The sequence below is a fragment of the Nycticebus coucang genome, chromosome 10 (assembly GCF_027406575.1).
Source record: "Nycticebus coucang isolate mNycCou1 chromosome 10, mNycCou1.pri, whole genome shotgun sequence".
Taxonomy (NCBI): domain Eukaryota; kingdom Metazoa; phylum Chordata; class Mammalia; order Primates; family Lorisidae; genus Nycticebus; species Nycticebus coucang.
In genome coordinates this window covers 114,441,812-114,469,589 of record NC_069789.1, presented here as the reverse complement: position 1 = coordinate 114,469,589, position 27,778 = coordinate 114,441,812, and the positions used below count along the sequence as shown (strand labels likewise).

Sequence of the window (27,778 nt, the reverse complement as noted above, 5' to 3'; positions counted from 1 at the left end):
ACGCCAGGGGGTTAAGGGCCAGCCGCCCTGGGAAGGGGTTAAGGGAGAGTGTGGCCTCCTGGGATGAGGATGAGGACCTCTGAGGTGGCCCGAAGGGTGCAGGCTGGAGGAAGGGAAGGGGGTGGAGTGGATGCAGCACCCCAAGGGCCGGAGACTGGGGGGGAACCCGGCAGCCCAAGAAGCAGGGCTGGGCCGTCTTACTGAGAGCCATCTGATACACGGTCCGCTTTTTCTCCATGCTGGGTACCGGCGCAGGCTGCTGCTCGTACTCTGTGGGCAAAGGACACGGCTGAAGCCCTGGGCGCCTTGGTGGGGCAGGGCTGAGTGGGCTCAGCCAGCAGGCGTGGCTGGTGGGAGTGCGCAAGCCCAAGTGGGGTAGTGAGGGGCCGGGGTCGGGAAGGGGCGAGTCCGCCGGCGGGATCGGGAGACTGGGGCCCTCCCGCCAGTCCTGTGCCCACTCACCACTCTTCTTCTTCCAGGGGGAGACTAGCCCGAGGGGGAGGCAGTAGAGGAGCCAAGAGTTAGGACGTCAAGGGAAGGCGAGGGGCCCCCTCTCTGGAACGCCCGCCTCCCTCAGGGCCCCGGGGGTGGGGGCGGTCAGGGAAACGGGACCCCCCAGGTCGACTTGGCCTCGAGGCTGGGGCTCACTTTCCTCTGTTATTGGGGACTTGGGGGAGCTAGTGAAGGGAAAGATGGAGAGTGGGGATGGGAGTGAGGTGGGACAGAAGGAAGGAGCCGGCAAGACCCGAAGAGTGGGTCACACACAGACTGTGAGAGAGACCCCAACAGAGAAGTAGATACAAGAGCACAGAGGAAAGCAGGCTCTCAGCACCCTTTCCCAGCAACACACATGCAGGCCAGAAACAGTCCCACCCATGGGTGGGGGACAGGATGAGGACAAGGACCCCTGGTCACTAACAACACTAACAAACTCAAGGGAAGGTCCAGCCCCCCTTGACCTTTCCCTCCGGCCCCTCTGCCCCAGCACCCCCATAGGCTCACCCATCTCCTCCAGCTCCGAGGTCATAGACTTGGACCGCAGGGAGATAGTTGGGGGTGGGAGTCGCTTAGCCTGCTGGGGTGCTGAAAAGGTGATAGGGAGGCATCAGTATCATTGTGAAGAAACCTTCACAACCCTTCACCACCACAGTGCTCCCAGAGGTCATGGAATAGCCACCACCAATATACTGACCCCTCCCTGCTTCAGTTTCTTCCCAGAAGGGTCATAAACAAGCAGACTAAGGGAAGGGAAGGCCTTGGGTGGTGGGATCCTGAGGGTCTTAGTCTGGTGACAATAGGCTGCCCAGGTCTGGCCCTGCAGTGGTGGAGCACCTTTCTTATGAACTGCCTCATCCATGTCCGGATGCCTGGTGACCATCACCACCTTGACCATCAGCGTGTTGCCCCCTTGGCGTATCATGTTCACCACCTGTCGGTGGCCCACCTTCACCACATTCTGCCCATTCACCTGTGGCACAGACACCCCCAAATGACACAGAGTAGATGAGAGGAGGAGTGCTTTCAGCTTTAGAGTACCCTGTGAAGTGGCCTCCTGCCTTGTCCTGTCCATGACCCTCTGACCCTTCATACCATCACCTCCCTTTGCAAGGCCCAGTCTCCCCCTCTCGGTAATTCTCCAGGCCCTAGGGTTGAGGAAGAGATTCCTCCCACCACCCTACTCACTTTTCCATCCCACTTGTCCTCCAGAATTGTGTGTGTATGTGTGTGTGTGAGCACACAAGCTAGGGACAGCTGAGGAAAGCTCTGTACCACTCTTGTGAGGTGCTTCAGAAAGGTGCTTTAGATGGAATTGAGGAAGAAAGCAGAGGCTGTCTGGAGGGTGGGACAGGGGGCTGGGAAGCCTCGTGCCAAAGGAGAATCTGGAGGTGGGCAGCCAGATCCTGGCCTGGGGTTTTGTTACCAGGGGTCCAGGAAGAGAGGGGGCCAGGACTCACCTCGATGAGGAAGTCTCCCATTCGCAGTCCAGCTCGCCATGCCACACCACCCTCATCCACTGACTCCAGGTACTGCAGTGCCGGGAAGGCTGGGGTGGGGGTGAACTCCTCGATGGGGGTCTGCGCTGCAGACAGGGAGGATCCGGCGGGGTCGGAGGGGAGGGGGTGGAGAGGCCGAGCAGGGGATGGGGCTCAGACCCAAGTCACGGAGGCCTCACCGTAGCTGAGGGACCAACACCCCAGGGTGGGGTGGTGGGGTGATGAGTGGGCTGGGGTCCCTTCCCATCCCCCCAATCTGGACCTGCTTCCGGGGTCAGAGAGCCCTTCTCCCATCCCCTCCTCAGCTGCCACTCACCCTTGGCCCCCCGAAGCACGAACCCAAACCCCTCACTGTCCTTCTTCTGCAGCAAGACTGTCTTCTCCTTAATGATGTAATCACTGGCAGGGAGGCAGGAAGGATGGGGGTTGGGGGTGGAGAAGGGATCATGAGACAAGAGAGCCAGTGCCCCACAAGGCAGCCCAGTGCCCTGAGCCCCTGCACCTCCTAAGCTCTCTCTCACCCACTCTGTGTGTGTATGTATGCTTGCAGCAGCCCTGACAGGCCTCCTCCGCAGAGCCCAGAGTGCTCTCTCTCCCACTCGCTCTTCCCTCATTCATCCATCCTCGCATCCATCCCCCCATCCATTCAGCAAGTAGCTACGGAGCCCACCATGTGCCAGGCACAGTGGGAAGGACGGGAAGATACATCTCCAGGATTACCAGATAGCTGGGCTTGGGTCCCTGCTAGCCACTTCCTTTCCGTGACCTTGAAGCCCCAACTTAAACTTTTCATTTTCTCATCTATAATGATAGACGATCACAGACCTTACACAATGGGGCTGCTGTGGGCAGGATGACACGCATAGAGTATTTAGCAAAGTGCTGAGTAGATAGTATGTGCTCAGTAGGACTCATTCACTGTCCTTAGATCAAAGTATTAAGAGGACATGTACTTCAGCCCTCCAAACTGCATATATATATATATGAACAGTAACACCTCCCATGGTCCCCAAGTGAATCATAATAGTGCTTATTCTGCATTCTCCAATATGGTGGCCCCTAACCTCAGGTGGCTATTTTTAGGAAAGTTAATCACAATTGAGAAATCCAGTTCCTCAGTCACAGTGGCTATATTTCAAAGTACCCAGTAGCCACATGTGGCTGGTGGCTACCACACTGGACAGTGCAGATACAGAACATTTCCATTACTGCCAAGTTCCAGCAGACAGCACTTTGACAGTTTCTGTATTCCCTGCTACATCTCAAATATATCTCCTGTATGCCACCAGCATGTTCTAGTAAAATGCAAGCTACTCATGAATATGTTGATAGTCCCTAGTGAAGCCACCAAACCCCACCAGCTCATTTGGGTAAGGCTCACATACCCAGTAAATGTCAATGAAACTCAAATACATTTCATTTATCCCAATACTTGCTCAAGCTCGTTGAGACTTCAGCACCAAATGCCTGACGTCACCACTGTATACCTCAGAATCCACACCCATTCCATTCCAGGAGGATCAAGAACACGCAAATACACTGGCTCCAACCCTGCTGCCTACAGAATACTCAAGAATACCTGAGAGCCACCAGAATGCATCCTGTAAGGTGTGAAGGCTGTCCCAGGGCATGCTTGTAGCAACCCTGGCCCCTCCCCCCCCACATCCTGGCATATTCCAACAATCCCCAGAACTCAGTAATATCCACATGGCCCTAACATACTCCAATAATAGCCAGGCACACTCCTCAATTACCTACCCCCACAAATTCAACAAAACATCCCTCCACGAATACTCCAGTATATTTCAGTAACACCCCCACACATCCCAGTATGCTCCAATAATAACTCCCCCTCACGCTGATCTCACTATATTCCCATAACACACACCCTGAACTCGTCCCAGCACATGCTGATGATACCTGATATTCGCCTACTGTATTTTGGTACCACCCCCCACAAGCACCCCTGATCCCACCATAAAATCCATACATTTGTACCATGGTGACAGTGTTCTGGACAGGCAGGCATATGCCCTCCCTGCACCCCTCATCATGCCGGGCATGCTCAGCAGCACACGTGCACACATGTACCTCTCCCAGCAACTGTCCTCGCTCAGAGTGCCTCATGGTCTGGTAAACACACCCACACCATACCCGTATCTTCCTCCCCCTGCTTTTATATTCAGCCCAGGGGTCAGCTACCTTAGGAACTGGGTGGAGTGGGTGTTGGCAGAGAAGGAAGGCAGGAGTTGAAAGGGGTGAATGAGAGAAGAGGAGGGAAGGGAGGAATGGAGGCAGGAGGTCTTTTTTTTTTTTTTTTAGAGACAGAGTCTTACTTTGTTGCCCTTGGTAGACTGCTGTGGTATCACAGCTCACAGCAACCTCCAGCTCTTGGGCTTAGGTGATTCTCTTGCCTCAGCCTCCTGAGTAGCTGGGACTACAGGTGCCCACCACAATGCCCAGCTATTTTTTTGTTGCAGTTTGGCTGGGGCCCGGTTCAAAACCACCACTCTTGGCATATGGGGCCAGTGTCTTACTCACTGAGCCACAGGTGCCACCTGAGCCAGGAGGTGTTGAGCAGTGAGTGGACAAGGTCAATGGAAATTGGATCAGAGGTCAGAACTGCCACTCCCAACCATGCATTTTATGACGTCCTTGTCCCCACTTTTGGAACCCTGAGGACCTCCTCAAGCCCTCACAACTTTACCACTCCCATACCTCTTCCAGGATTCCAGCCTTCCCCAACAGCCAGCAGCCCTTCCTCACTGGTGGTACTCAAAGCCTTGCCATTTCCCCATCTTTCACCCACCCCCTGGAATCTCTCTTTTACCCCCACATCAGCCTCACACCCATTAATAAGCCTTCCCCGATGTCACCCAATATAATCAGTAAAACTCCTATGTCTGTGATATGCCAAGAAGGAGCACTTGCCATGGTCTAGGTAGTATTTGAAGCCCTTCACAGGTAAATATGATACTGTCTCCTCATAGCCAGCCTCTGAGGTAGGGACAGTACTAGTTCCTTCCACCTTCCAGGTGAGGAAACAGAGGCATAAGAAGGTTAAGTAACTTGCCTGAGATCACACAATAACATTCTTCAACAATACCAAGAAAAAACCTGGGTAACTATAGTAATAACATCCTTTACTCTACAGCACCCAAATGCCTTGATGCTATATACATAGCATCTGCACCAAATTCACCACGGGCATGCCCCTCCAGCACCTGAAATTCACTCCAGGTATAACTGAGAATGCAGCGACGATGAGGAACACTGACTGAACTAATGCTGAGTGCCAGATACCACTCCTAGCACTTTACATTTACTTATTCATTTAATCCTCACAACAGCCCTGGGAGGAAGGGTTATTCTTATTGTTCCCATTTTATAGATGAAGAAACTGAGGCACAGAGAAATAACTTGAGATCTCATCAAGTAGAAAACTGTCAAAGCCAAGATCTGAATTCTCTAAGGCAGCCCTATACTCTCCTTGCATATCCACACACCCCCAGATCAGAATAGCATCCCGTCTCCCCCCTTCTCAAACCCCCATCTTGTGCAAGCTCCTCTTACCTTTTCATCACTGTCTCACTCTGTCACCACCTTCTCCTTGAACTTCCCAACAGCCTTCTTGCCCTCATAGCCTCTGTACCTCTACACTCCATCTGGCTCACTTCCATGCACCCCTTCTCCTCTCTGCACCTCACCCCACCCCCCACTCCACCATACCATCAAGAAGCTCCACCCCATCAGCCCTCACACCTCTGGAACATTCCTCCACCTACTAGGTTGCCCTGACACACACCACATCCCTTTCCTCAGCATGTCCTCCATGACTTCTATGACCTGGCCACCCCTGCTGTGCCACCTCTCCCCCGTCCCTTTGGCTCCATCCTGTATGTAACTCCACTGGCTCCCCACAGTGCTCCGGCTCCTTTCATACTCCCCAGTCATCCCCTCTCATCTGTGAAAACTTCCTACTTTTGCACCGTCTGTTCACTTCATCACACACCCTCCCTCCGGCCTCCTTTTACGTGCAGCTGCATTTCATTTACATTCCCTGCAGCCTCTCTGTGCTCTCTCCACACTGCCCAGTCCCCACCTCCAAATCCTCTTCACATTTCCCGCATTCCCTCCTCATTCCATTTCTCTTCTCTGCACCCTGCATGCTCCAGCATCCACCCCTCCCTCACTTCTGTATCCCTCCACTCTCCCCTGTTCCATTCTCATCCCTCCACCTCCTACCTAGACCCCTCTGACCCCCTCCCCCAATATCAGCCGCCTCTGCAGCAGCACCCCATTCATACTCCCTACTGCCGACTACCTGCCCTGCAGGAGCTCACACAATGCTCTCCCCCAGGCCATCCCTCAGTGACACAGAGCGGCCTCTGGAGCTCAGCAGCCAGCTCTTGTTCCCGGATCCCACACACACGGAGACTGCAGCGGCGTCCACTCCCTCCCACCCCCCACTGTCCCTCTTACATGCCCAGGATCCCACAGCCCAGAGCCTGCTGCTGTACATGGCGCCCCCTTGGGCACTCAGCTCCTCCCCATGTACTCAGATCCATGGGCCTCTCCATGGCTAGCCCAGAGGCCCCCACACAGGGAAGCCAGTCCCCTCCCATGCTTAGAAGTGGCACACACAAGCAGATGCGGGCCCCATGCAGCTCAGCCCTGGCTCAGCACACATGCCCTACAAGGGATGGGGCAGAAGCAGTAGCTCAAGTGGCCCCTATACCAATGGGCCCCCTGGGGGCAGCGAGAGGGGCACACGGAAACAGAAACACCAGAGACTGGTGAAGAGGGGCCTGTGGGGGAGGGGAAGACCAGGCATGGGAGGGTGGGTGTTGGGAAGCACAGCCGCAGTCCCTGGGACAGACCCACTACACACACACACACACACACACAGAGTCCCTAGACAGCCTCGCTGTCGCTCCAAGTCACACACAGAGACAGACACTGTCAAACAGGGACACACAGATGGACACAGTTGGGGGGTGGGCTGAGAGCCCATCATCTCTCCATCTCTCATCTCTCTGATACACACACACACACAAACGTGCGCGTGCGCGTGCATGCAGCTGCAGACAGTCACACGCACATCCACACAGCCACACTGACACACGCACAGTGAAACGCAGCGGAAAAAGAGGAGGGGAGGGGAGGCGGGGGCGGGACGTGTGTGATGGAGGGGGTTTGACTGTGAATGGAGAGAGGGGTATGAATGGGGGGACTTGCCAACTCCGTGAAGAGGTGTGGGGCCTGAGAGATGGGGGCCTAGGAGGTAGGCACCTGAGGGGAAGCCACTGTAGCTTCCCACGGGGAGGGCTCCAAGAGTGGGGGTGCTACGGGCGCAGAAAAGCAAGTACGTTCCAAACCCTGGAGGGTCAGTTTGGGGGCCTGGCTGTGGGGGAAGGTCTTGGAGGAGGAGCTGAAGGGGGCCTGGAAGGGCCGTTGGTGGTGTAGAAGAAAGGTTCCTAGGGCTGAGGAGTGTGAGTGGGGGGTCTCGAGGAGAGGGGCCCAAGGAGGGAGATGGAGAGAAGGGCTGGGAAGGGTCTGAAAAGAGTATATAGGGCTGAGAGGTTAGGAACGGTGGGGAGGGGGCCCTTTGGGTGAGGAGGAGGAGTCGTAAGGAAGGGGGATTAGCGGCAGGAGAGGGTCGTAACAGCAGGCCGGGGCCTCCTGGCTTGACCGCGGAAAAAGGGGGCGGCGCGCTCGGTTACCTGTAGATGTACCAGACGCTGCGCCGCCGGGGCCCCAGGGCCGGCCAGCTAGAGGAGAGCGCGGGGGGCGGCTGCGGCAGGGAGCCCCCACCGGGGCCACCCCCAAGACCCCCGCCGCCGCCGACCGCAGACAAAGCCATCGCCACCGCAGCCCCGGCCCCGGTCCCGGTCCCGGTGCCGGCCGCCCCCGCCGCCGCCGCCGCCGCCGCGTCCCCGTCCCCGCTCGGCCGAACCCCCGTGTCCGGGCCCCCAGGCCCCGCCTCATGCTGACCCGCACCAGGAGGGGGAGGGGGAGGGGGCGCGCACCCCCCCGCGGGAGGGAGGGCAGGGCCGGGGGCTCACATGCCGGAGGGGGCGCGGGGGCGCGGGGTCGGGCAGCGGCGGTAGCGCGAGGACCGCGGACGGCGCCGGCTTCAGCACCGCGGACAGCTCCGGAGGCGGGCGGCGGGCGCAAGGCTTAACCCCTTGGCGTCCTGCGCCGGGTTGCGGAGGGGGCCGGGCATGGGGGAGGGGACCAGGAGGGGAACGCGGGGGCCCCCTTGGCGGGAGAAGGGGGAGGGGCGAGGCGCCGGGGGGAGGAGAAGGGGGAGGCACTTCCGGTCTGGGCCCCCTCCCCCACTCCCCCCTCCAGAGCCCTCTCGCGCAGGTGCAGAGCGAGAGAGCGCGGAGAGAGGGACGCACAACATCACACAAGATGCCTCGCAACCGCGTGCAGGAACGCACGAACTGAGCCCCACTACCGGGGCAGGGACACCACAGAGGAGAGGGGCTCCAGGAGGGGACACACAGCCTACGACCACAGACCAACACACAGCGCACCCCAAACAGTTAAGGACCCACAAAGGAAGGCCAGGGCATTTAGATTGGGCCCCGGGATAGCGAAAGACACCATCCCCACCCCCACCCCAAAGTAGCCCACAGAATAAGGCGGAGCAAGAGGAGAGAGAGTGGCCCACGCCAGGAGGGGGTACACTGGGCAAGATAGCCCAGCTCCTGCAGGGATGCTGGGGATGAGCCCTGGGCACGCAGCACAGTGAGCTAGGCCACCAAAGACCGGGTCAGGGAGAGCAGGAGGAGGGGGACGTTTAGGGACACCACAGACAGAACTTCACAAGACAGCCAGCAAGAGGAGTGGAGGAGAGGAAATACAGGTGACAAGACAGGGCCAGGAGAGGAGGAGGAAGCTGTGGGTGAGAAGAACCACCCCCATCCACTCTCAAGACCAAGGGCTAGGAGAGACCCAGAGAGATGGTGCAGAGACAAGAAGTAGAGGCAGACAAGGAGACTTGGAGTTGGGGGGAACCTCCATACTCACCCAGTGCCCAGAGCCAGAAACGTGCCAAGCGAACACGCACAATGGTCAAGCGCCTCAGACACTCGGGGCGCAGGGTGGCACCCCAGCCCCACTCTCTCCCCATGTTGTCATTTCTCTCTCCTCCCATCCCTGACCCATCCCCACTGGCCAGAACACAGACACAGGTTTGGACACATTTAATGGAAGGATGCTATGAACAAGGGGGGCCGTCCCTAGATGGGGGAGGGGACCCGGGGAGGAGGGTGTCATTTTTCAGACACCAAATTGTGACCCCTCCTCCCCCACAGCCCTGTCCTTCCCAAAACCCAAGCCCTGAAGTCCTCTCCTCCTCTGCCCTTCCCTCCTCCCAACAGCTCAGTTTCTGAATTCCAGTCAGACAGATGCAAATGCATGCACACACGTCTATGTGCCAATGCACACACAGAGTGACATGCACAGAGAGGGACAAGTGTATGCAGAGACCCACCTGTCCATGTGTGTGAGTGGACACACTGACATTTCTGGCAATGCTTGCCCACAGGTTCAGAGAAGCACAGATGTGCAGGGCCAGCCTCACGATTAGCATAGCCACAAAGCTACTCATATACACAGAGCAGGGCAGACCCCCTGACCAGGGCACTTGTGCAGAGATGTACATCTAGTGGCCTCTAGCCACACATGCACACAAATGCGTGTCATGCACACCTACAGAGAGACGTTCACACATCGGGAAACCTCAGCTCTGGTCGTGCACACGCTCCCACACGTTTATACACCCCCACAGGCACCCCATCCTTCCCATACTGACCCCGTCCTCCTCCCCCGCCCCTCCCCTCTCACCTCCCTGGGCCAATCCCATCCATTAAGCTTCCGAAGCAAGTCAGCCAGCAGCCAGGGAGGGGAAAGGTATCAGTGCACCCCTCTCCTTGCTTTCTTCCCACCCAGCCCTGCCCCAGCCCCAGCCACGCCAGTGCAAGGCATGGGATGCACACACTTCTGCTGCGCATGACTGCACAGATTTGGGGCACATGAAGGCAACAAGGGCCTCCAGCCAGCCACACACAGGCTTCCCGAGCCCCCAGGCATCCCCACCCCACCCTGACCACCTCATTAGTCTCTGGCTACCCCAGAGCTGGGCGGTTGCAGTGGTTGCCAAAGGTGGTTTGGGGTTGGGCTGTGTTGTCTGAAGCTAACTCTGGTCTCTCCCACCCCTGAATCAAATGTTAGAAGGAACAAATAAGAAAGGGGGCTTAAAGGAGGTTGAAATATTTAAAGGTGTGGAGTGTGATGGTAAGTTGGGGTGCCCAAGCGTGTAAGGATATTTACCTTGGGGCATCAAAGCTGTCGTAGGAGCCCACGGTATAATGCCGGAAGAGCCTCTTTGCCTTGTCACTGCGGCTTTCTGCTGGAGGACAAGGGACAACCTTGGACCCTTATTTTGGAAACCATAAACCCACCCCCAGGGTTCCTGGCCCAAGCCTTTTCATCTACCTCCCAACACCATGAGGAAGGGGAAAAGAAAACATGGATTCCTAAGGTATACTCAGATGGTTGAGGGTCCCTCATTACCTTGCTTTCCCTCCTGAGAGCGGTTCGCCACCTCTTCCAGGCAGTCAGAGGGGAACCAGCCGATGCGACCTTTGACCTGGCCTTCCCAGAAGCCTCCTTCCCCGATGCTAAGGACTGGGTGGGGAATAGGGACATAGAAACATTTCTGCATTTCTGCGCTGCCACCTTGTCACAGGCTTCCTGCACTTCCCAGCAGCTGGCCCCAGGGCATCCTTATCAATGTGTGAGAAGGTGAAGAGATTCAGGAAGAACCAAAGCACCTCACTTTTGCATTCTCACTTTCTGGATCAAATGGGAAGATCAAGAAGCACTGGGGAAAAGGACTGTTCTGTGACCTGGGTTAGGGGCAGGTCCACAAATGGTCCTTTTCTCCTCTGGTAACTGGTCACAGCTCAGTGGTGTCATTTCCCTAAATCTTCCTAGGTTCTGCAGACTTAGATTATAATTGAGGGGGAGGAGCTCTACCCCACCTTCCCACCCCTGCCCCTTTTACCTCCCAAAGTCTTCTTGCAACTTGACCTTTTGTCATGCATCTCCACACCCCTCTCTCTGCCTCCCTGGCTCTAGAAGGGAGGAGAGTTAGGAATTGCCCTTCTTCCCACCACTCCTCCTGGAGGGAGCTTCCTCTCAGCCCCACCTTTTCGCCATTCCTCACACACTAACTATAGCCTGTGCTGTGTCTGGTGCTAAGGTATAGAGACATGGAGCTCTCATCTGAGCCAGAATCTGAAGAAGGGGCACCTTTATTATCCCCATTTTACTGAGAGACAGACTGAGGCTTAGAGAGCCAAGGTCATTTGCTCAAAGTTACCAGGATGGATTTGAACATAGTTCAGTTTGTTTCCAGAGCTAATGCTTTTAATCACCAATGTGTTGCTACCTGTCCATTCAAGGGCTTTGCTGCTGCTAATGGCAACAGTGACAAACATACAGCCCTCCGTTTCTCCAGCACTTTTCACATATTTTCTCTCCTCGCTCAATCCTTATACCCGCCTTGGGTAGGTAACAACTGGTTTCCCATTTTATAGACAAAGAAGCTGAAGCTAACACATAAAAGCTACTCTGGTGGGTGGGAGAAGGGGAAGCTCAAGGTCATGGTAGAGAACAGGAGACAAGGTATCAAAGGGTCTGTTTTCTTACTCTGCCTGCCTGGCTGGATGGTCTTGTAATCATTCATTCATTCAATGAACAAATACTTGTTTAGTACTATTATGAATCAGTGTCCAGCATAGACACTATTGAACACAATCAGTGTGGTTCCTCCCTCTATGGAGCTTCCAAACCAACAGCCAATAGCAGCGTAATTGCACGAGTGACTGTGTGATTGGAAATCGAGGTCAGCACTCAAGGGAAAAGAAAGGGGTTTTTAGAGAGAGGCCAAATGGGAGGATATAAAGTAGATGGCAAAGGAGCACAGAAAGGTGCCCCTGAGGATGTGATAGAGAGGCTGAGATCTGAAGGATCCTAAGAGTTGAGGACACAAAGAGAAGTGAAGGGTTTTCCAGCTGGATGTAACAGTATGTTCAAAGGGTTTGGTGTAAAAAAAGGCTTGGCGTGTCAGAGGAATGGAGAGAAGGAGGAGGTCCTGGGAACCTCGAGGAGGGAAGGAAAGGTAGAATGAGATGATGTGGGTGAGATGGGCAGGGGTGTGTTTTGGAGGATGGGTTAAAGCTCTGGGCTTTGATTCTGAGAGCAGAGGGAGCCTGCTACCTCATCAGGTCATGGTGAAGCTCAGTGACATTGTGGATGTGGACATGCCTTTAATGAAAAGTCCTTTTTAATGAAAGAGTGGAGTAAAAAACAGAGCAGTATGTCCTCTCCCTTCATGGACATACTGGGCTCATAGTTCAGAAAGACAACGAAGGGTACTGCCCATGGCCCTCTCCCTGCACAGAGGGTCCCTCACCCAGCTTCTTCTTTCTCATGTACCTCCCACCCCCAAATTCCCAGGCAGCTGGTTCTGAAGGAGCTGCACCTGGCCTCCAAGGTTAACACCTGCATTTAGTCATTCATTCACTCAGCAAATGTGCATTGAAGCCTCCCATGTACTGAGTCATTAAACTGGGCCCTAGTGACCTAGAGACCAAGGACTGGTGACCTTGCCTATAGGAACTCAGGCTAGGGGGAGACAGACTACAAAACGGATGGAGTTATGCAACCCACCTGATGCTCTGATCCCTGAATCCCCTTCAAGACCCCACTCGAGTTTATCCCCTGTGATAGGACCTGTCCTGTTTATCCAGGCAACCCAGGTCTCTTTCCTCTAAGCGCCTGTGGTAGGGGCTGCTTACGACAGTGATGGCTGGCCCTTGTACAGCGCTTATTATGTGCGAAACAACAGTCTGAGTGCTTTACATGACCTGACTCCTTTAATTCTCACAAGGGTCCCATTTTACAGATAAGGAAACTGAGGCCGAGAGAAATCACTAAGGTCACCTGGCTAGGAAGTGGTGGAGTCAGGATTTGAACCCATAAAACCTGGTTCTCAACCTCTATATTGCTTGGCTCCTGGGAAGTCTAGAGTCTGGCAAAAAATTGCACCTCTGCCTGGTAACAACTACCACATCTGCAGCATGTTGCCTTGCCTCCAAAGTGCCCTTCTATCCAAGAATACATGCCCTGTGATGTCCAAAGCCAGCTTCATTTTCCAGGAAGGAAAGAAGGAAGACAGGAAAACACAGGGAAAAATGTTCCCCACAACAGCAGCCATTGTTTAGGGAGCTCACACCTTGGGCCAAGTGCCTCACGCCTGTCATCTCATCAGAGCCCTGAGAAGTAAGCACCTGCCTGTCTCTCTGGAGAGAGCACCTGTCAGAGGCAGGACAAAGTCAAGGCTGTTTGGTCTCATGCTCATACCAGGTAGCAGGCAAGACCATGGTCTTGGACTGGGGACTTTGGGGAAGTCCTTTCACTGTGAAGCTCTGTCCCAGCAACTATACAGTGGGGCTCATGACAAACACCAGGAGTCTGTGAGAACACACAGGGAAAGGCACCAGCCACAGCCAGCTTGGTGTCAGTGTCTCATGAATGCTCACTTCTCTTTTGCCTCAAACTGCCTCTTTTTTGAGTCTCGCTCTGTCACCCCAGCTAGAGTGCAGTGGCATGATCACAGCTCACAGCAACCTCAAACTCCTGGGCTCAAGGGATCCTCCTGCTTCAGTTTCCCATCAATCCGGGACTATAGGCACTTGCCACCACGCCTGGCTAATTTTTTCTATTTTTTGTAGAGATGGAGTCTCACTCTTCCTCAGGCTGGTCTCAAACTCCTGGCATCAAGGGATCCTCCTGCCTCAGCCTCTCAGAGTGCTGGGATGACAGGCATGAGCCACTGTGCTGGCCATTCAACACAGCCTCCTGACTTCATCTCGGCCATGCTTTAGGCTCCTACAAAGCAGAAGGGGCCTTTTGGGGGCCCTCGGAGGGCACTGGGGTACACTGGGTATTCCAAGTGCTGCAGATTTGTTGGCTGCTCCTCTCTTGCCTCCCAACTCCCAGCCTGGGCCTTCACAAACCCTCGCCCCCACCCCATACCTTTGATCTTCTCCCCCTTGCTCAGGGAGATCTCCCCCTCAGCTTGGGCCTGGTATGATTTCACAGCCATGAAGGAGCGTCCAGGTACTGCTGAATAGAGCTTCCTCCGCCTTCCTCGGCTGCCCAGGGAGCCCCCGGGGCCCCCAGAGCCTCCTGTGCCCCCAGCTGGCCCTTCCCGGGGCGTCCCACTGGAGCTGCATACACAGAGGGTACGAGAGGCAGGGGAGAGTCGAGGGAGGGGGCACTTCTGGGAGAACAGGGGTCCTTGGGTGGGGTAGGAGGATGGAGCATCAGGGTGGGGTAGGGGTTGAGTGCTTTCCCAGCTCTGGCATTCTTAGAGTAAGAGGACATTTTTGGGCCTCATCTGGCTGTCTGCTGCTGCCCCCAGGCCCCCTCCTGCCTTCCAGCTTCGGGCTGTGTCCCCTCCCATGGTCCTGCATGTACAGCCTGATTCAGCTTTCTGAAGCTGTGCTAGGACTGTGTCATCCCTCTGCTCGTGAGCCGTCCATGACTCCCAGCTCCCTCCTGGGTCAGGTCTAACTCCTCTGCCCACCACTCCTAGCCTCTCCCCTATTTCCTTGGACATGACAGGCTGGCCTCCTTACCCCACAGTATCCTGTGACTGTCCTCCCCCTAGTCCCTGCTTACCCCTCTTCCCACTGGGCTTCCTCCACCTCACCCCATCATTTATTCTGTCTGGCCTCAGGGGCTGGAACTCACATTTGTTTTCGGTACCCCCTGCCCCAGGTCCCTCCTGGAGCTGGCACTCAGCTAAAATTTGGTGCATGGGGGGTGGAGTCAGAAGAGTACCTCACCATGTCCTTACTGCCCCCAGGGAGATGAGGGACGTGGTGGTAGGGGACCTACAAGAGGCAGGCAGCTGTGCTGGCCACGGGGGAAGATGTAGCTCTGAGGAGGGGATCCAGTGAGATTGGGCACTGCAGGGCCAGGACTGAGTCCTCCCCTACCTGGGCCGTCCTCGGGGCTGCCTCTTGGCCTCCTCTGGGTGCCTTCCTCGGGATGGGGAGCGGGCCCGGGCACCCCGGGGGCTGCTGGCACTTCGGAGGGTCCCACTGCTTAATTTGGAGGTGGGGGCCGAGGGCTGCGACTGGCCCTGGGACCCTGAGGTAGGGCCAGAGGCCCCAGAGGATGAGGCCCCTGGGGCGGAGAACACCATCCAGTCGGGTAGGGCCATGCTGGTGTCGCTGTTGGCCCGCAGCAGCGCCGGGGGCACCGTCAGCCCTGCACCTGGGGGTCCTCGTCGCCGGGCTGCGTACTTGGGGGACTCCTGGAAGGGCACTGCGAGAGCACAGTGACGAGGGTGGGGGCAGATGGAGAGGGAGACAGGCAGGCAGGGACCATTCGGTCAAGGGATGGTGAGGAGAGGCATGAAGAGACAGAGAGCTGTGAGAAGCAGCAGGAGCCTGTATCGCTCCTTACCCACCTCCCAAACATTTTTTTCTCCAGAGTTTTCTCATTCCCTTCCTGGTCCCCAAGTCAGGCTCCTCCACTCCTCAGTCCACTGTGAACCCCAGTTGCCCCAGGAACCCCGCTTAGCCCTAGCTCCTTCTTACTCACCCACATCCTGTTCTCGGTGGTTTCGGATCAGCTCCCCCAGCTCAAAGTTCCCAGCAATCACTGCCACCTGGAGGGAGGGAGCACAGGCAGGTAAGGTGGCCCAGGCAGCCACCAAGAAAGGGCAAAAAACATTGTGAGGGCCCTCCGGGCAACCCCCTAGCCCCCAAAGCCTGCTCTCCCTCCTCTCCCAGATCACAGCCTCCTAGCACTCTGGTACTCTATCCTCTAGTACTCTACCCTAGTACTCTACCCTCCTAGTACTGGGGACTGTCCACTTTTCTCTTTGTCACCCCCTCATCAGCCGCAGACCTGGAAGGGGGTCTGTCCATTATTGTTCTTCACATCCTTGTTGGCCCCTCGATAGAGGAGAATCCTGGCACAGGTTTCCTGAGGGCGAGGGCCATGAGTGGCACAGGACCAAAAAGGAAAAAAAAAAAAAAAAACAGTTAAGATCACCATGAGGTGATACAGGCACTGTGCTAGAAACGTCAGTAATAAATAATTTGACCTAACCCTGCACTGCTCAGAATAGCAGCCAGGTAAGGGGGCCCACACCTTGTGGCTCACAAGAACTTTATGGCTGGTCCAAACGGAGATATGCCATGTGTGTGAAATACACGCTGATTTCAAGGACATAGTATGGGGGAGGAGGGCAGAAAGAAGTTAAACATTTATCTTAATTTTTATGTTGATTTCATGTTGAAACGACAATATTTTAAATACACTGAGTTCAGTAAAATATGTTACTAAAATAAATGTCCCCCCATTCTTTTTCTTTTCTGTTGATGTGGCCACTAGGACATTTAGGACATATGATTTTTGTTATATGTCATTGGATAGAGCTGATCTAAACCAGTTTTCCCATTAGCCGGGTGTTACGGTGGGCACCTATAGTCCCAGATACTTGGCAGGCTGAGGTAAGAGGATCTCTTGAGTCCAGGAGTTTGAGGTTGCTGTAAGCTATTGACTCCATGGGACTCTACCCACCAGGGTGACAGAGTGAGACTCTGTCTTGAAAAAACAAAAATTAAAACTAAAACTCAACCAAAATAAACAAATAAGACTGGGCATGATGGCTCACATCTGTAATCCTAGCACTCTGGGAGGCCCAGGTGGTGGATTGCCTGAGCTCGGGAGTTCAAGACCAACCTGAGCAAGAACAAGACCTGGTCTCTAATAAAAGTAGAAAAACCAGCTGGGTGCTGTGGCTCACACCTGTAATCATAGCACTCTGTGTGTGGATTGCTTGAGCTGCTTGAGCTCATGAGTTCGAGACCAGCCTGAGCAAAAGCGAGACCCCTGTCTCTACTAAAAATAGAAAAACTGAGGCAAGAGGATCACTTGAGCCCTAGTTGGAGGTTGCTGTGAGCTATGACACCACAGCACTCCATCCAGGGTGACAGCTTGAGACTCTGTCTCAAATAAATAAGTAAATAAGTACGTAAGTAAACAAAATAAAAGTAGAAAAACTAGCTGGGCATTGTGGCAGGCATCTATAGTCCCAGCTACCGGGGAGTCTAAGGCCAAAGGACGTCTTAAGCCCAAAAGTTGAGCTATTATGCTACAGCACTCTACCCAGAGTGACAAGAGGAGTGAGACTCTGTCTCAAAAACAAAGAAACAAATAGGTTGGCATGTTGGCTCACACCTGTAATCCTAGCACTCTGGGAGGTCGAGGCAGGTGGATTGCTTGAGCTCAGGAGTTCAAGTAAGAGAGAGAGACCCTATCTCTAAAAAAATAGCCAGGCATTGTGGCAGGTGCCTGTAGTCCCAGCTACTTGGAAGGCTGAGACAAGAGGATTGCAAAAGCCCAAGTGTATGAGGTTGCTGTGAGCTATACCACCAGGACCCTCAGGGTAATTGAGTGAGACTCTGTCTCAACAAACAAACAAACAAACAAACAACCCCCTCCAGTTTTCCCCAACTTCTGCACTACTAACATTTGGGGCCAGAAGATTATTTCTTGTGTGTGGGAGGGGGGAGGGGGGGTTCTGTGGCTGTGGGACCTTGGGCAGCACCCTGACCTCTACTGTGGGAAGCCAGTAATACTGTTTCTCCCCAATTGTGACAATCAAAACATGTCTCCAGACATGGCCAAACGTTCCAAGGATAAAGGGCAGAAGTACCCAGGTTGAGAACCACCAGTCTAAACCTCATGGAAGGCTTACAGTGCAGTGTTGCCTGCCAGGTGCCCAGCACTTTAGAGGCAGAAACTCACTGAATTGTCCAATAATTCTGTGAGACGGAAATTATCGTCTCTATTTTATAGAGGAGAAACTAAGGTTTTCAAAGGCACTCAAGGTCAAGCAACTGGTGACTGACAGTGCTTGGATTTGAACCCAGGTCGGTCTAACTCCAAAGCCTTCGATCTCAATCACACACGCTGCCAGACCCAGAAGGAAGGGGGCACAAGTCATGGGGGTGGGGGTGCCAAGACTGGGGCAGCAAGGGCAGGGATGCCATCAGCTAGATGATTCACATCAGTTCCTCCCAGTGTCAATCCCATGTGACTCCTCATCACTCTTTGGGCTAAATCTAACATCTTTGCCCTGGCCAAGAAGGGTTATTAGCTGAGCTAACCTGAGCTGCCAGCCCTGCTGCCCCTCGCCCCCGCCACCCTTGCCAACTTCACTTCTGCCACCGGAGCTTGCTCCCCATGCTCCAGCCATACAAGTTTTCTCCTTCCTCAGACAGCCATGCTTCTGACCCAGGACATTTGCACCTGATACTCTCTCTGGGGTTGGAATTTACCCCTAGATGTCTGTGCAGCCTGCTTTCTCACTTCTTCATTCAGAGAAGAGGCCTTCTCTGGCCACTCTGTCTAAAATACCCTCCTTGTCCTGTCCCTTGCTTTATTTATTTATTTTTTTTTTTTTTTTGGCGACAGAGTCTCACTATGTTGCCTTCGGTAGAGTACTGTGGCATCACAGCTCACGGCAACCTCAAACTCTTGGGCTTAAGTGATTCTCTTGCCTCAGCCTCCCAAGTAGCTGGGACCACAGGCACCCGCCACAACGCCTGGCTATTTTTGTTGTGGTTGTCATTGTTGTTTAGCAGGCTCAGTCCGGGTTTGAACCCCTCAGCCCCTGTTCATGTGGCTGGTGGCTCTAACTACTGAGCTGCAAGCGCCGAGCCTCCTTTATTTTTTTATATATGTCTCTTGTATATGTGCCAGGCATTCTAAGCCAATGTTAACTCATTTTCTTCATAACATCATCTCCCTGAAATTCCATTTCCTGTCAATTGTCTCTTCAGTGTCTCTTCCTGTCTACATGGTAAGTTACACAGGGGCATCCATCACCTGGAATAGTACCAGGCCCACAGGAATTATTCACTAGGGGAATGCGCTCTCCCCTTTGTCTTGGCCTGGGGAAATCCAACCTGTCCTCCAGCTCAGCTCTTTCCCAGCTCCCTCTAATGCTATTCTAGCCAGCATTCCTCACAGACCTCCTTGATCTCACCCTTCCACCTGACAGACTCACCAAGGATGCTTCTATAGGCTCATCCTATAAGACAAGCTCAGAGAAGGTAAATCCCATGCCTAAGGCCACACAGCCAGTTCACGGAGCAGTTAAGATTTGAACATGGCTTTCTGAGCCTATCTCCTGTCTCCTATGAATAGAGGGATGACTCTGATTGCCAAGGTCATTCATTAGATAGCAGTCAACCCATTAATGTTCTGGGTGCACTTGTGCAAAAGTGTGTGTGTGGACACATGCATGCCTGTGTAGCCACAGGCTGGCTCCCAACTAAATTGTTAACCACTGCCACAAGTACTATTGCACATTTTCGCACATCTAATCCCCACAGGGCCAGAGCACAGGCCCTAAGCTCCTCAGCTCATCCTACTCTTTTTTTTCTTTGAGACAGAGTCTTACTTGGTCACCCTTGGTAGAGTACCATGGCAGTTTAGCTCACAGCAACCTCAAACTCTTGGGTTCAAGCAATCCTCTTGCCTCAGGCTCCCATGTAGCTGGGACTATAGGCACCTGCCACAATGCCTGGCTGTTTTTTAGAGATGGGGTCTTGCTCTTGCTCAGGCTGGTCTTGAACTCATGAGCTCAGGCTATCCCCTCACCTCGGCCTCCCAAGTGCTGGGATTACAGGCATGAGCCACCGCATTTGGCAGCTCATCCTACTCTTGCAAGCCCAGAAGGTGTCCAAGTCTGAGTGCGTGGCTCTCCCAGCAGGGCACAGATAGAGCCTTGTATTTACCAGTATCCTGGCACTTATCTCAGTGTTGCTGTTATTTGTTTACATGGCTGCCTCTTTGCCAGACTGTGAACTACCCCCCCACACTCTTCCCAGGGAAGGCACCCTGTCTGATTCATCTCACATCCTCAGTGCCTGGAGCCGGGCACATAGTAGGTACTCAAGAAATGTGCACGGAGAGAATGAAGATGGAAGAAGATGTGGTGTTGAATCAGTAAGAATTCATTTGCTCAAGACATTCATTCATTCTTTTGCTGAGTCAGTCAGTGTGTTGAAACAAGCAAACATATCTGTTGAATGTTCTGAGCAAAGCACTGTGCATAGTTTTGGCGGAAGTCCAAGATGGCTGACCCATCATTCATTCACTCACTCATTCACTCATTCAACAAAGATGCCTACTATGTGCTGGGGCTTTGGGACAGAGCAATTCATCAGACTCAACCTGCACCCTTGATAAGCTCGCAAAGTAGACATGGACCCAAACTTCATGACCAAAGACTAAACAGGCATGCCAGGAGCCAAGGAAGCAGAGAGCTAAAATATGTCAGACTCAGCCCTGGCTTGTGGGAAGCTTAAAGCCTGGGAGGAAGATGAGGGGAGAAACGTAGAAAACAAGCTCACATTTGTTAAGCATCTGTTTGTCAAGCACCATGCCCAAAGCAAGCAAAATGTGAGCCCACTCAATCCTTTTGCACAGTGGGTATTAATTATAGACCCATTTCACAGATGAGAAAGAGGACTCTCAATAAGGGGAAATGACTTGCTCATCTGACCGGCTCATTTTTCATAGTGAATTTTCCCTGTTCAAATGAAAAGTATGGTGCCTGTCACCTGACTGGACCCTGACTGACATTGTTAATGATAATAACAGCAATTATTACCATGACTGCCTTCTTGGGATGAGCATTTAATATACATGATCACTCAACCCCTTTAATCAGTTGACATTATTATTCCCACTTCAGAGAGGACAGAGCCCAGGAGAGGGGGAGGAACTTGTTTGCCCCCTTCCTCCATCTGCATGAAGTCTGGGACTTCTTTCCTCTCTGCTGCCCCACGGGCCTCCGGCCTCAGAGTCATAGGATCTGGTTGGGAGTCAGAGAGCAGGAAAGACAGAAGCAGGCAGGGAGGGAAGAGCCGGCACCATGTTGGTTTGGTTTGACAAACACTGAGTCCTCCCTGGGCGCTGAGCGTACTGCTGGCTGCCACAAGGCGGCCGTGGCCACCTGCCAAATCCCTAGCACTGCAAGTTCTCATGAGGCAGAAGGGACTGGGGCTGTTTTGGAAGATGTCCTGGAGGAAGGGGACTGACAGGCCAGTCTGTCATGCCAGGCCCTGTCCTCCTAAGTCCCCATAGCAGCCCTTCAAGGGCAGGAAGCATCCAGAAATGGGGGCCTGGCTTGCTCAGGATCACCTGGAGCTCAGGGTAGAGGTGAGTGAGGAAAGTTGCCAGGGGTCATGAGGCCAAATGCCCCAGCCCTTGCCACCTGGCATCACAGTGCGGCACCAGCTGGTTACCTGGGCCCCTCACCTGCTTTTTACTGTCCACCTGAAGCAGCAATGTCCATACAGCCCAAATTGCTACAACTCCCAACCCACCGTCATTCCCTCCCGGGGCTTTGGCCTTTTCTCTGTCTTCTGTTGGGCCCCCACGCAGTGTCTGCACACACTGTGGCTGAGTGGAGACATGTTGGGGACGAGGGCCCACTGAGCTTCTTTCTCTTGCTCTCACAGGCTTAGCCTCTCTCCCCTCTGTTTTTTTTTTTTTTTTTTACACACGCTGTCACATGCTGTGCCCTCTGCCTGGAGCAGCCTTTCTCCGCCCTTCTACTCAGCTAACTCTGGCTTTACATTGGATCCACCCCCAGGGGCCCAGGCCCAGATGTGGGCGCCCACAGGAACCTAGGTTCCCATGACTTCACTTCGAGCACTCTAGACTATAAAAACAAGGTATGCCGTCTTCCCCCCTCCATGCCACAAGCTTAACACATTGTCCCCGGAACCCAGTGCTGGGCCTAACACCGGGCATGCTCTCCTATACATTTGTTGAATGAATAAGTGAATGGATGAATGAATGGATGAAAGAATGAAAAGAGTGATGGAGCAGAGGGTGCAGAGGCTGGGAGGCTGCAATGCAGAGAAGCATCTGCATTTGGCACTGAGGAGGTAACTAAGGGGTGGGACGCAAGGGGCCCAGGGCAGGCACTACCAGGGCAGACCTTGTTGTAAAGGGCGCAGATGTGGAGGGCCGTGTTCCCCGAGGCGTTCTGGGCACCGGGCTCAGCTCCGTAGAAGAGCAGGTGTTCCAGATGCTGAGAGTGACCCCGCTGGCAGGCCTGCAGGGGATAGGAAGCCAGGAGGCTGGATCAGACCGGGCCTGAATCCTCCTAGGACTTTCTCCCTTGGGGCTAAGCATCTGTCTGTGATGTCCTTCACCTCAAGTCCAGAAGCCTCGTATGCTTCTGGCTCCCATCCCTACTCAAGGACCCAGGTTCATATGTCTGGATGGTTAGTCATTCCAAGGTCCAGGAGTCCAGGCCAGCCCTGCCATTCTCAAGGATCAAGGTGTGCAGTTCCCCAGCCCAGGCCACTTAGGTTTCTGGTGCCTAAACACCCATCTTTTCCTCATACACTCTCATACACTCTCCCCCATGAAGACCCAGCACCTGGATCCCAGCTCAGCCCCTTGGATGTCTCAGGGCCTGGGCACCGCCCACCCCAGCCCCTGGAGGCCTGACTTGGGGGCACCTGGTGGATCTCCTGCCAGCCGTTCTCATCAGCTATGCCCAGCTGGGCTCTATTGTACAGAAGCAGCTCACAGCATCGGGGGTCACCCCCCACCATAGCCGTGTGGAACAGAGGAGTCAGGCCCCGGCGGTCTTTGTAGTTGGGGGAGCCTCCAAGATCCAGGAGGGCCTAGGAACAGAGAGACCAGGAAGAAAAGGTAGATAACGGACACATTCTGAAGGGTCAGAGGTATATTCTGAAGGGCCCAGATGACCCACACTGGCCTATGCCAGTCTCAGTTCTGCCAGGACATCTTTGTGTGACCTTGAGCCTGGCCCTTACTATCTTGGGGCTGTTCGTATCCCCTGTGAACAATGGGGGATTGGGTAGATGCCTCCAGAGGACCCTCCCACTCTGACATCTGATCCAGCCTCTCCCCTGTCACCTCTAGGTGACCTTGGAGAAGCCATCAAAGGATGTCAGTGGCCTCAGTACCTGCCTCCGCCACCTACTCAAGGGACAAACGAGAGAACAGAGTCTGGATACAGGAGGGCCACCGGCCAAGTTGGAAGTGTTATTAGGACCAGGTTCCCAAGGATAGGGCATGAAGAGGCCTGGAAGAGGGCCAGCTTGGGTGAAGGCAAGTGTCTGGCCAGGCTCATTGGGGCTGGCAGCTGCAGGGGTGGGAAGCAGCCCCACTTGAGGGACAGCTCTCAGTGTGAAAGGCTGGTGGCATCAAGTATTAATATGTAAACATGTTGGCTGCAGCGCCAACCAACAGAATATTAGGCCATGAAGGGGACAGTCAGCAACCATGCTATCCTATGTGGTAGCCACATGTGGGCTATGAACACGTGAGTGTGGCTAGTGAGCCCAAGGAACGGAAACCTTAATTTTACTTCACTTTAATTAATTTAAATAGCTGCATGTAGCCAGTGGCTACTGAATTAGACAGTGAAGGTCTGGAGGCTTTGGGGGGAGGGACGAGCAGGATGTAGGTTTTGGGGTGAGTGCACTCTGGTACATAGAGGTAACCCTGGGGTTTAAGGCAGATCTTGGGGCTCCTGTTTGACTGCATTAAGGGCTCCTCAAGGCTGGGTACAGTGGCTCACGCCTATAATCCCAGCACTCTGGGAGGCAGAGGGTGGGGGATTGCTTGAGCTCAGGAGTTTGAGACCAGGCTGAGCAAGAGCAAGACCCCATCTCTACTAAAAATAGAAAAACTAGCCAGATGTTGTGGTGGGCAACCTGTAGTCCCAGCTAGCTACTCAGGAGGCTGAAGCAAGGGAATCAGTTGAGCCCAAGAGTTTGAGGTTGCTGTGGGCTAGGACTCCAGGGCACTGTACCCAAGGCACAGAGTGAGACTCTGTCTCAAAAAAAAAAAAAAAAGAAAAGAAAAGAAAAGAAAGACAGAAAGAAAGAAAAGAAAAGAGAAAAAGAAAGAGTTTAGAGAAAAAAGGGGAGGAAGCCCCATTCATCCACAGCATCTATGCACGGGATTGTTTATCAATGGCTATCTTTGGGGACAGTCTATCCTGTATATGGAGAGGAATCATTACCCTGGTGGGAGCAGGAAAAACAAAAAAAAATAATATTTTAAAGTAAGACTGTGCAAGGCGACTCAGTAGGTATTTTGTGGTTGTATGGGTCTATCTATTTGGGAAAGTGTGTGTGGGGTGCTGGAGGAGTGGCTACGTCTGCATGTAAGAGGAGGGGGTGGATGTAGGGGTGAAGTGCCAGGCTTGGGAGGGTAGAAGGAGGGGCTTTTTCAGGGTGTGTCGAGAGAGGCTCATTCTGTATTTTAAGGAATTTTTCACTTTGAGGAGACAGAGGCAGGGTTGTTACTGAGCTGGGTCAGAGGGAAGGGAGACATTTGGGGCATTCAGGTGAGGAGGCTGTACCCAGATGTGTGTGTGTGGTGAGTGGGTCTCTAATTCAGTCAGAGAGTGACAATAGAGGCTATACTCTTGTCAGTCCATGGAAATGGGCTTGTACTAGGGACATGAAGGGGGGTGTTTTTCTTTTTCTTTTTTTTGAGACAAAGTCTCAACCTGCTGTCCTGGATAGAGTGCCATGGCATCATAGCTCACAGCAACCTCCAACTTGGGCTCAAGCAATCCTCTTGCCTCAGTTTTTTTTATTTTTAGTAGAGACAGGGTCTTGCTTTTTGCTCAGGCTGGTCTCAAACCGGTGAGCTCAAGCTATCCACCTGCCTCAGCCTCCCAGAGTGCTAGGGTTATAAGTGTGAGCCACCGTACCAGGCTTTTTTGTTTGTTTGTTTTGTTTTGTTTTTGAGATAAAATCTCTCTGTTTCTCAGGCTAGAGAGCAGAGGCATGATCATTGCTCACAGCACCTCAAACTCCTGGGTTCGAGTGATCCTCCTGCTTTAGCCTCCAGAGTAGCTGGGACCATAGGCACCTGCCACCACACCTGACTAGTTTTTCTATTTTTTTTTGTAGAGATGGAGTCTCACTATGTTGCATAGGTTGGAATAAACTCCTGGCCTCAAGCAGTCCTTCCACTTGGTCTCCCAAAGTGCTGGGATTACAGGTGTGAGCCACTGTGCCTGGCCAAGAGGGTCTACTTTTAACAGAAATGAAAGAACTGGGGTTTGAGAAAGGACAAAGGGAAAAGGAGAGATGGTCCTAGGGTGGGAGCGAGGGGTCCTGGCCGTCTCACCGTGAGAGCAAGGCAGTGCCGGGCACAGGCGGCCTTATGCAGTGCTGTCATGCCATCCCGGGCCCGGAAGTCAATGTGGGCCCCACCCAGGCACAAGGTTCGAATCACCTCTACGGAGCCTTCTGTCTGGGCCGCCAGGGTCAAGGGGGTCTCTGCAGGGTGGGAAAAGCTGGTCACACGCAGATTCTTGGGCTCTAGCCCAGACCTTCCCACTCCCCAGATGTCACATCTGACCTCCCCCACCTTTGGCCCCGAGACCTCCCTGTCAGGAGAGTGACATGTTGTCACTGACACCAGTAAGGAATGATATGAGTGTAGACAGCATTCTTGGCCCCACGGACCCTGTCCTGGGCCATTTGGTCCACCATTATGTGTGCTTCCTCCTTACCTCCAGAATCCGAGTCATGGTAATTGGGGTCCAGCCCCTTGTCTAGCAACCGTGCCACCTTGTCAGATGTCCCGAGCTGCACGTACTCCAGGAATTTCTTCAACCCCGTCTGAGCCACGGACAGAGAGAGAAAGAGAGAGAGAGAGTACAGGACCTTCAGGAAGCAAGGTAGAGAAGCTAGGGTCTCCAGCAGCAAGGTGCAGCAGAAATATACATGGATCCCCAAATGCCACTTATAAGTTTCTAGTAGTCACCTTAAAAAAGAGAGGAAGGGTATCTGTCAGTTGTGTTGAAATTAATTTAAACAATAGATGCTCTTTAACTGACAGTTCCACAATATTACTGTTTCAACAGGTGATCCCAGAGGAAAATTATTAATGAGATATTTAGCTTTTTTTTTTTTTTTGGTACTAAGTCTTCAAAATCCTGTGTGTATTTTACACTCACAGCAGACTCGGTTTGGACCTGTCACACTGCAAGCACTTGGGAGCTACATGTGGCCAGCTGCTCCCAATGTGGACAGGACAAGTCTGGAGAGACAGAACACAATGGGAGGAAACAGTAGGATGTGTGGGTGGTGGGGAGAAGGGGTGGGTAAGGAGGGCTCAGGAGGCTTTTCTGCCCAAGGGTCAAGAATCTTCCACCTCTGACCAAAGCAGTCCCCCAACTTCTTCCCAGTGTGTACCTAGGTGAGCAGGGGAGGCAGAGGGGAGCTATGGTGTGAGGACTGGAGGGCAAGGTGCCGGGCAGGGTGCCAGGAGATAGATACGGCTGGAGAGGAGGAACCATCCTTAGATTTGGTAGAGATTTAGGTTATGAGACTGGGGGAAATAGTCCTTAAGCAGAAGGACCCTGAATGACAGAGTCCAAAGTCAAGGTGAGGAGTACAGAGAAAGCAGAGTGGGTTTGGGGAGGATTCAGAGGAAAAGAAGGAGGAATCCGAGGAGCCAGTTTGAAATGGTGTGGGCCTGGGCAGGGCAATGAGGGGCAAAGAATGGGTAAGAAAAGGTTTCAACAGCAACAATGGGTGTATTTGGGGTTGTCCCAAATGTGACACAAGACCCCAAGTGGAACTGGGGAACAGATTAGGGGATGTGGAGGGCTGTTAGGAAGAAGTGGGAGAGAGAATGGAGGCCCGGCATGGGGTACAGGTAGTGAGGGCTGTGGGGAAAATGCCAGTAGGGTCCTCTCACCTTGGTGTGCAACTTGGCCAGCTGCTTCTCATCCAGGTTGGTCTGTTTGTAAACTCGGGTCTTGTATCGGAACTGAGGCAGGGTGAAGGAGGGGGAGAGACACAGAGACTTGGAATCAGGGGCCTAGGGAAGAAGCTTGGGCTGTGGGGGAGGGTCCCAGCCCCTTCTAATCTTCTGGGGTCAGCTCAGGGTTGGAGGGGAAACAGCCCTGGAGCTTGGCTGGGCAGGAGGAGAGAGCTGGGTCATCATGGTTGGTGTATGTGCACTGTAGCCCCAACTCGAAGGAGTCTGGACCTCGCAGGGAATGTTCTAAAATGCCTACTGTAATTGGAAGTCCTTCCCCAGCTGCCCAACTGGACAGATGAGGAGAAGCTTGGGGAAGGGAAGTGACTTGCCCAGGGCCACTCAGCTGGTCAGAGGCAGCATAGATGGTAATTTGAGCTCAGGCCCCTCTGACTCTTTCCCAAGATTCTTAGGTGGTCTGGAATAGCCCATTGGGTTCTCCCTTGTTAAGGTCTTGGGATAAAAACAGGGGGTAGGGAGTATCAGATGTATTGCCCTCTCTTGTCAGTGAAAGGCTCAGGAGAGCCGTGGGCCTTACCTCTAGGTATGGCACCCCCTTCTCAAAGGACTGGGGGTACTCCCGCAGCAGCCGCTCCTCCTCCAGGAAGTTGGCATCACGGCCTGAGGTGGCCGGCTGGAACAGGCCATAGTTGAGCACATCCTGCAGGCTCTCGCTCAGGGCACAGAGCACCTGCTGCTTGGCTGTCCAGATGGTGGCATCTGGGTTGAAGCGCAGGCATTTCTGGTAGGGGAAGGGACAGTCAGTGGCTAGGGCAGGTCAGGGGTCAGGGAGGAGCCTAAGGTGGGATGGAAAGGGACCAGAGAGC

At 53.7% G+C, this 27,778-nt stretch overlaps 1 protein-coding gene across 7 annotated transcripts in view; it reads right to left on the bottom strand.

Annotated features, from left to right (window-relative positions):
- Window positions 1-27,778, bottom strand: part of SHANK1 (SH3 and multiple ankyrin repeat domains 1) — a 54,275-nt gene that overhangs the window by 23,256 nt on the left and 3,241 nt on the right. For 2 of the 7 annotated variants that reach the window (XM_053606814.1, XM_053606820.1), the window contains exons 3-21: window positions 27,490-27,693; window positions 26,889-26,960; window positions 25,696-25,804; window positions 25,308-25,459; window positions 22,649-22,816; window positions 22,120-22,236; window positions 15,999-16,076; window positions 15,690-15,756; window positions 15,080-15,410; window positions 14,112-14,305; window positions 10,581-10,694; window positions 10,338-10,416; window positions 9,852-9,878; window positions 2,311-2,393; window positions 1,956-2,080; window positions 1,333-1,468; window positions 1,003-1,083; window positions 463-486; window positions 202-270 (exon numbers count right to left, since the gene is read on the bottom strand). In XM_053606814.1, coding sequence (XP_053462789.1) covers window positions 202-270; window positions 463-486; window positions 1,003-1,083; window positions 1,333-1,468; window positions 1,956-2,080; window positions 2,311-2,393; window positions 9,852-9,878; window positions 10,338-10,416; window positions 10,581-10,694; window positions 14,112-14,305; window positions 15,080-15,410; window positions 15,690-15,756; window positions 15,999-16,076; window positions 22,120-22,236; window positions 22,649-22,816; window positions 25,308-25,459; window positions 25,696-25,804; window positions 26,889-26,960; window positions 27,490-27,693 — 2,230 coding nt within the window. The remainder of the gene's footprint in view (window positions 1-201; window positions 271-462; window positions 487-1,002; window positions 1,084-1,332; window positions 1,469-1,955; window positions 2,081-2,310; window positions 2,394-9,851; window positions 9,879-10,337; window positions 10,417-10,580; window positions 10,695-14,111; window positions 14,306-15,079; window positions 15,411-15,689; window positions 15,757-15,998; window positions 16,077-22,119; window positions 22,237-22,648; window positions 22,817-25,307; window positions 25,460-25,695; window positions 25,805-26,888; window positions 26,961-27,489; window positions 27,694-27,778) is intronic. The other 5 variants (XM_053606815.1, XM_053606817.1, XM_053606816.1 and 2 more) reach the window with 5 other exon arrangements.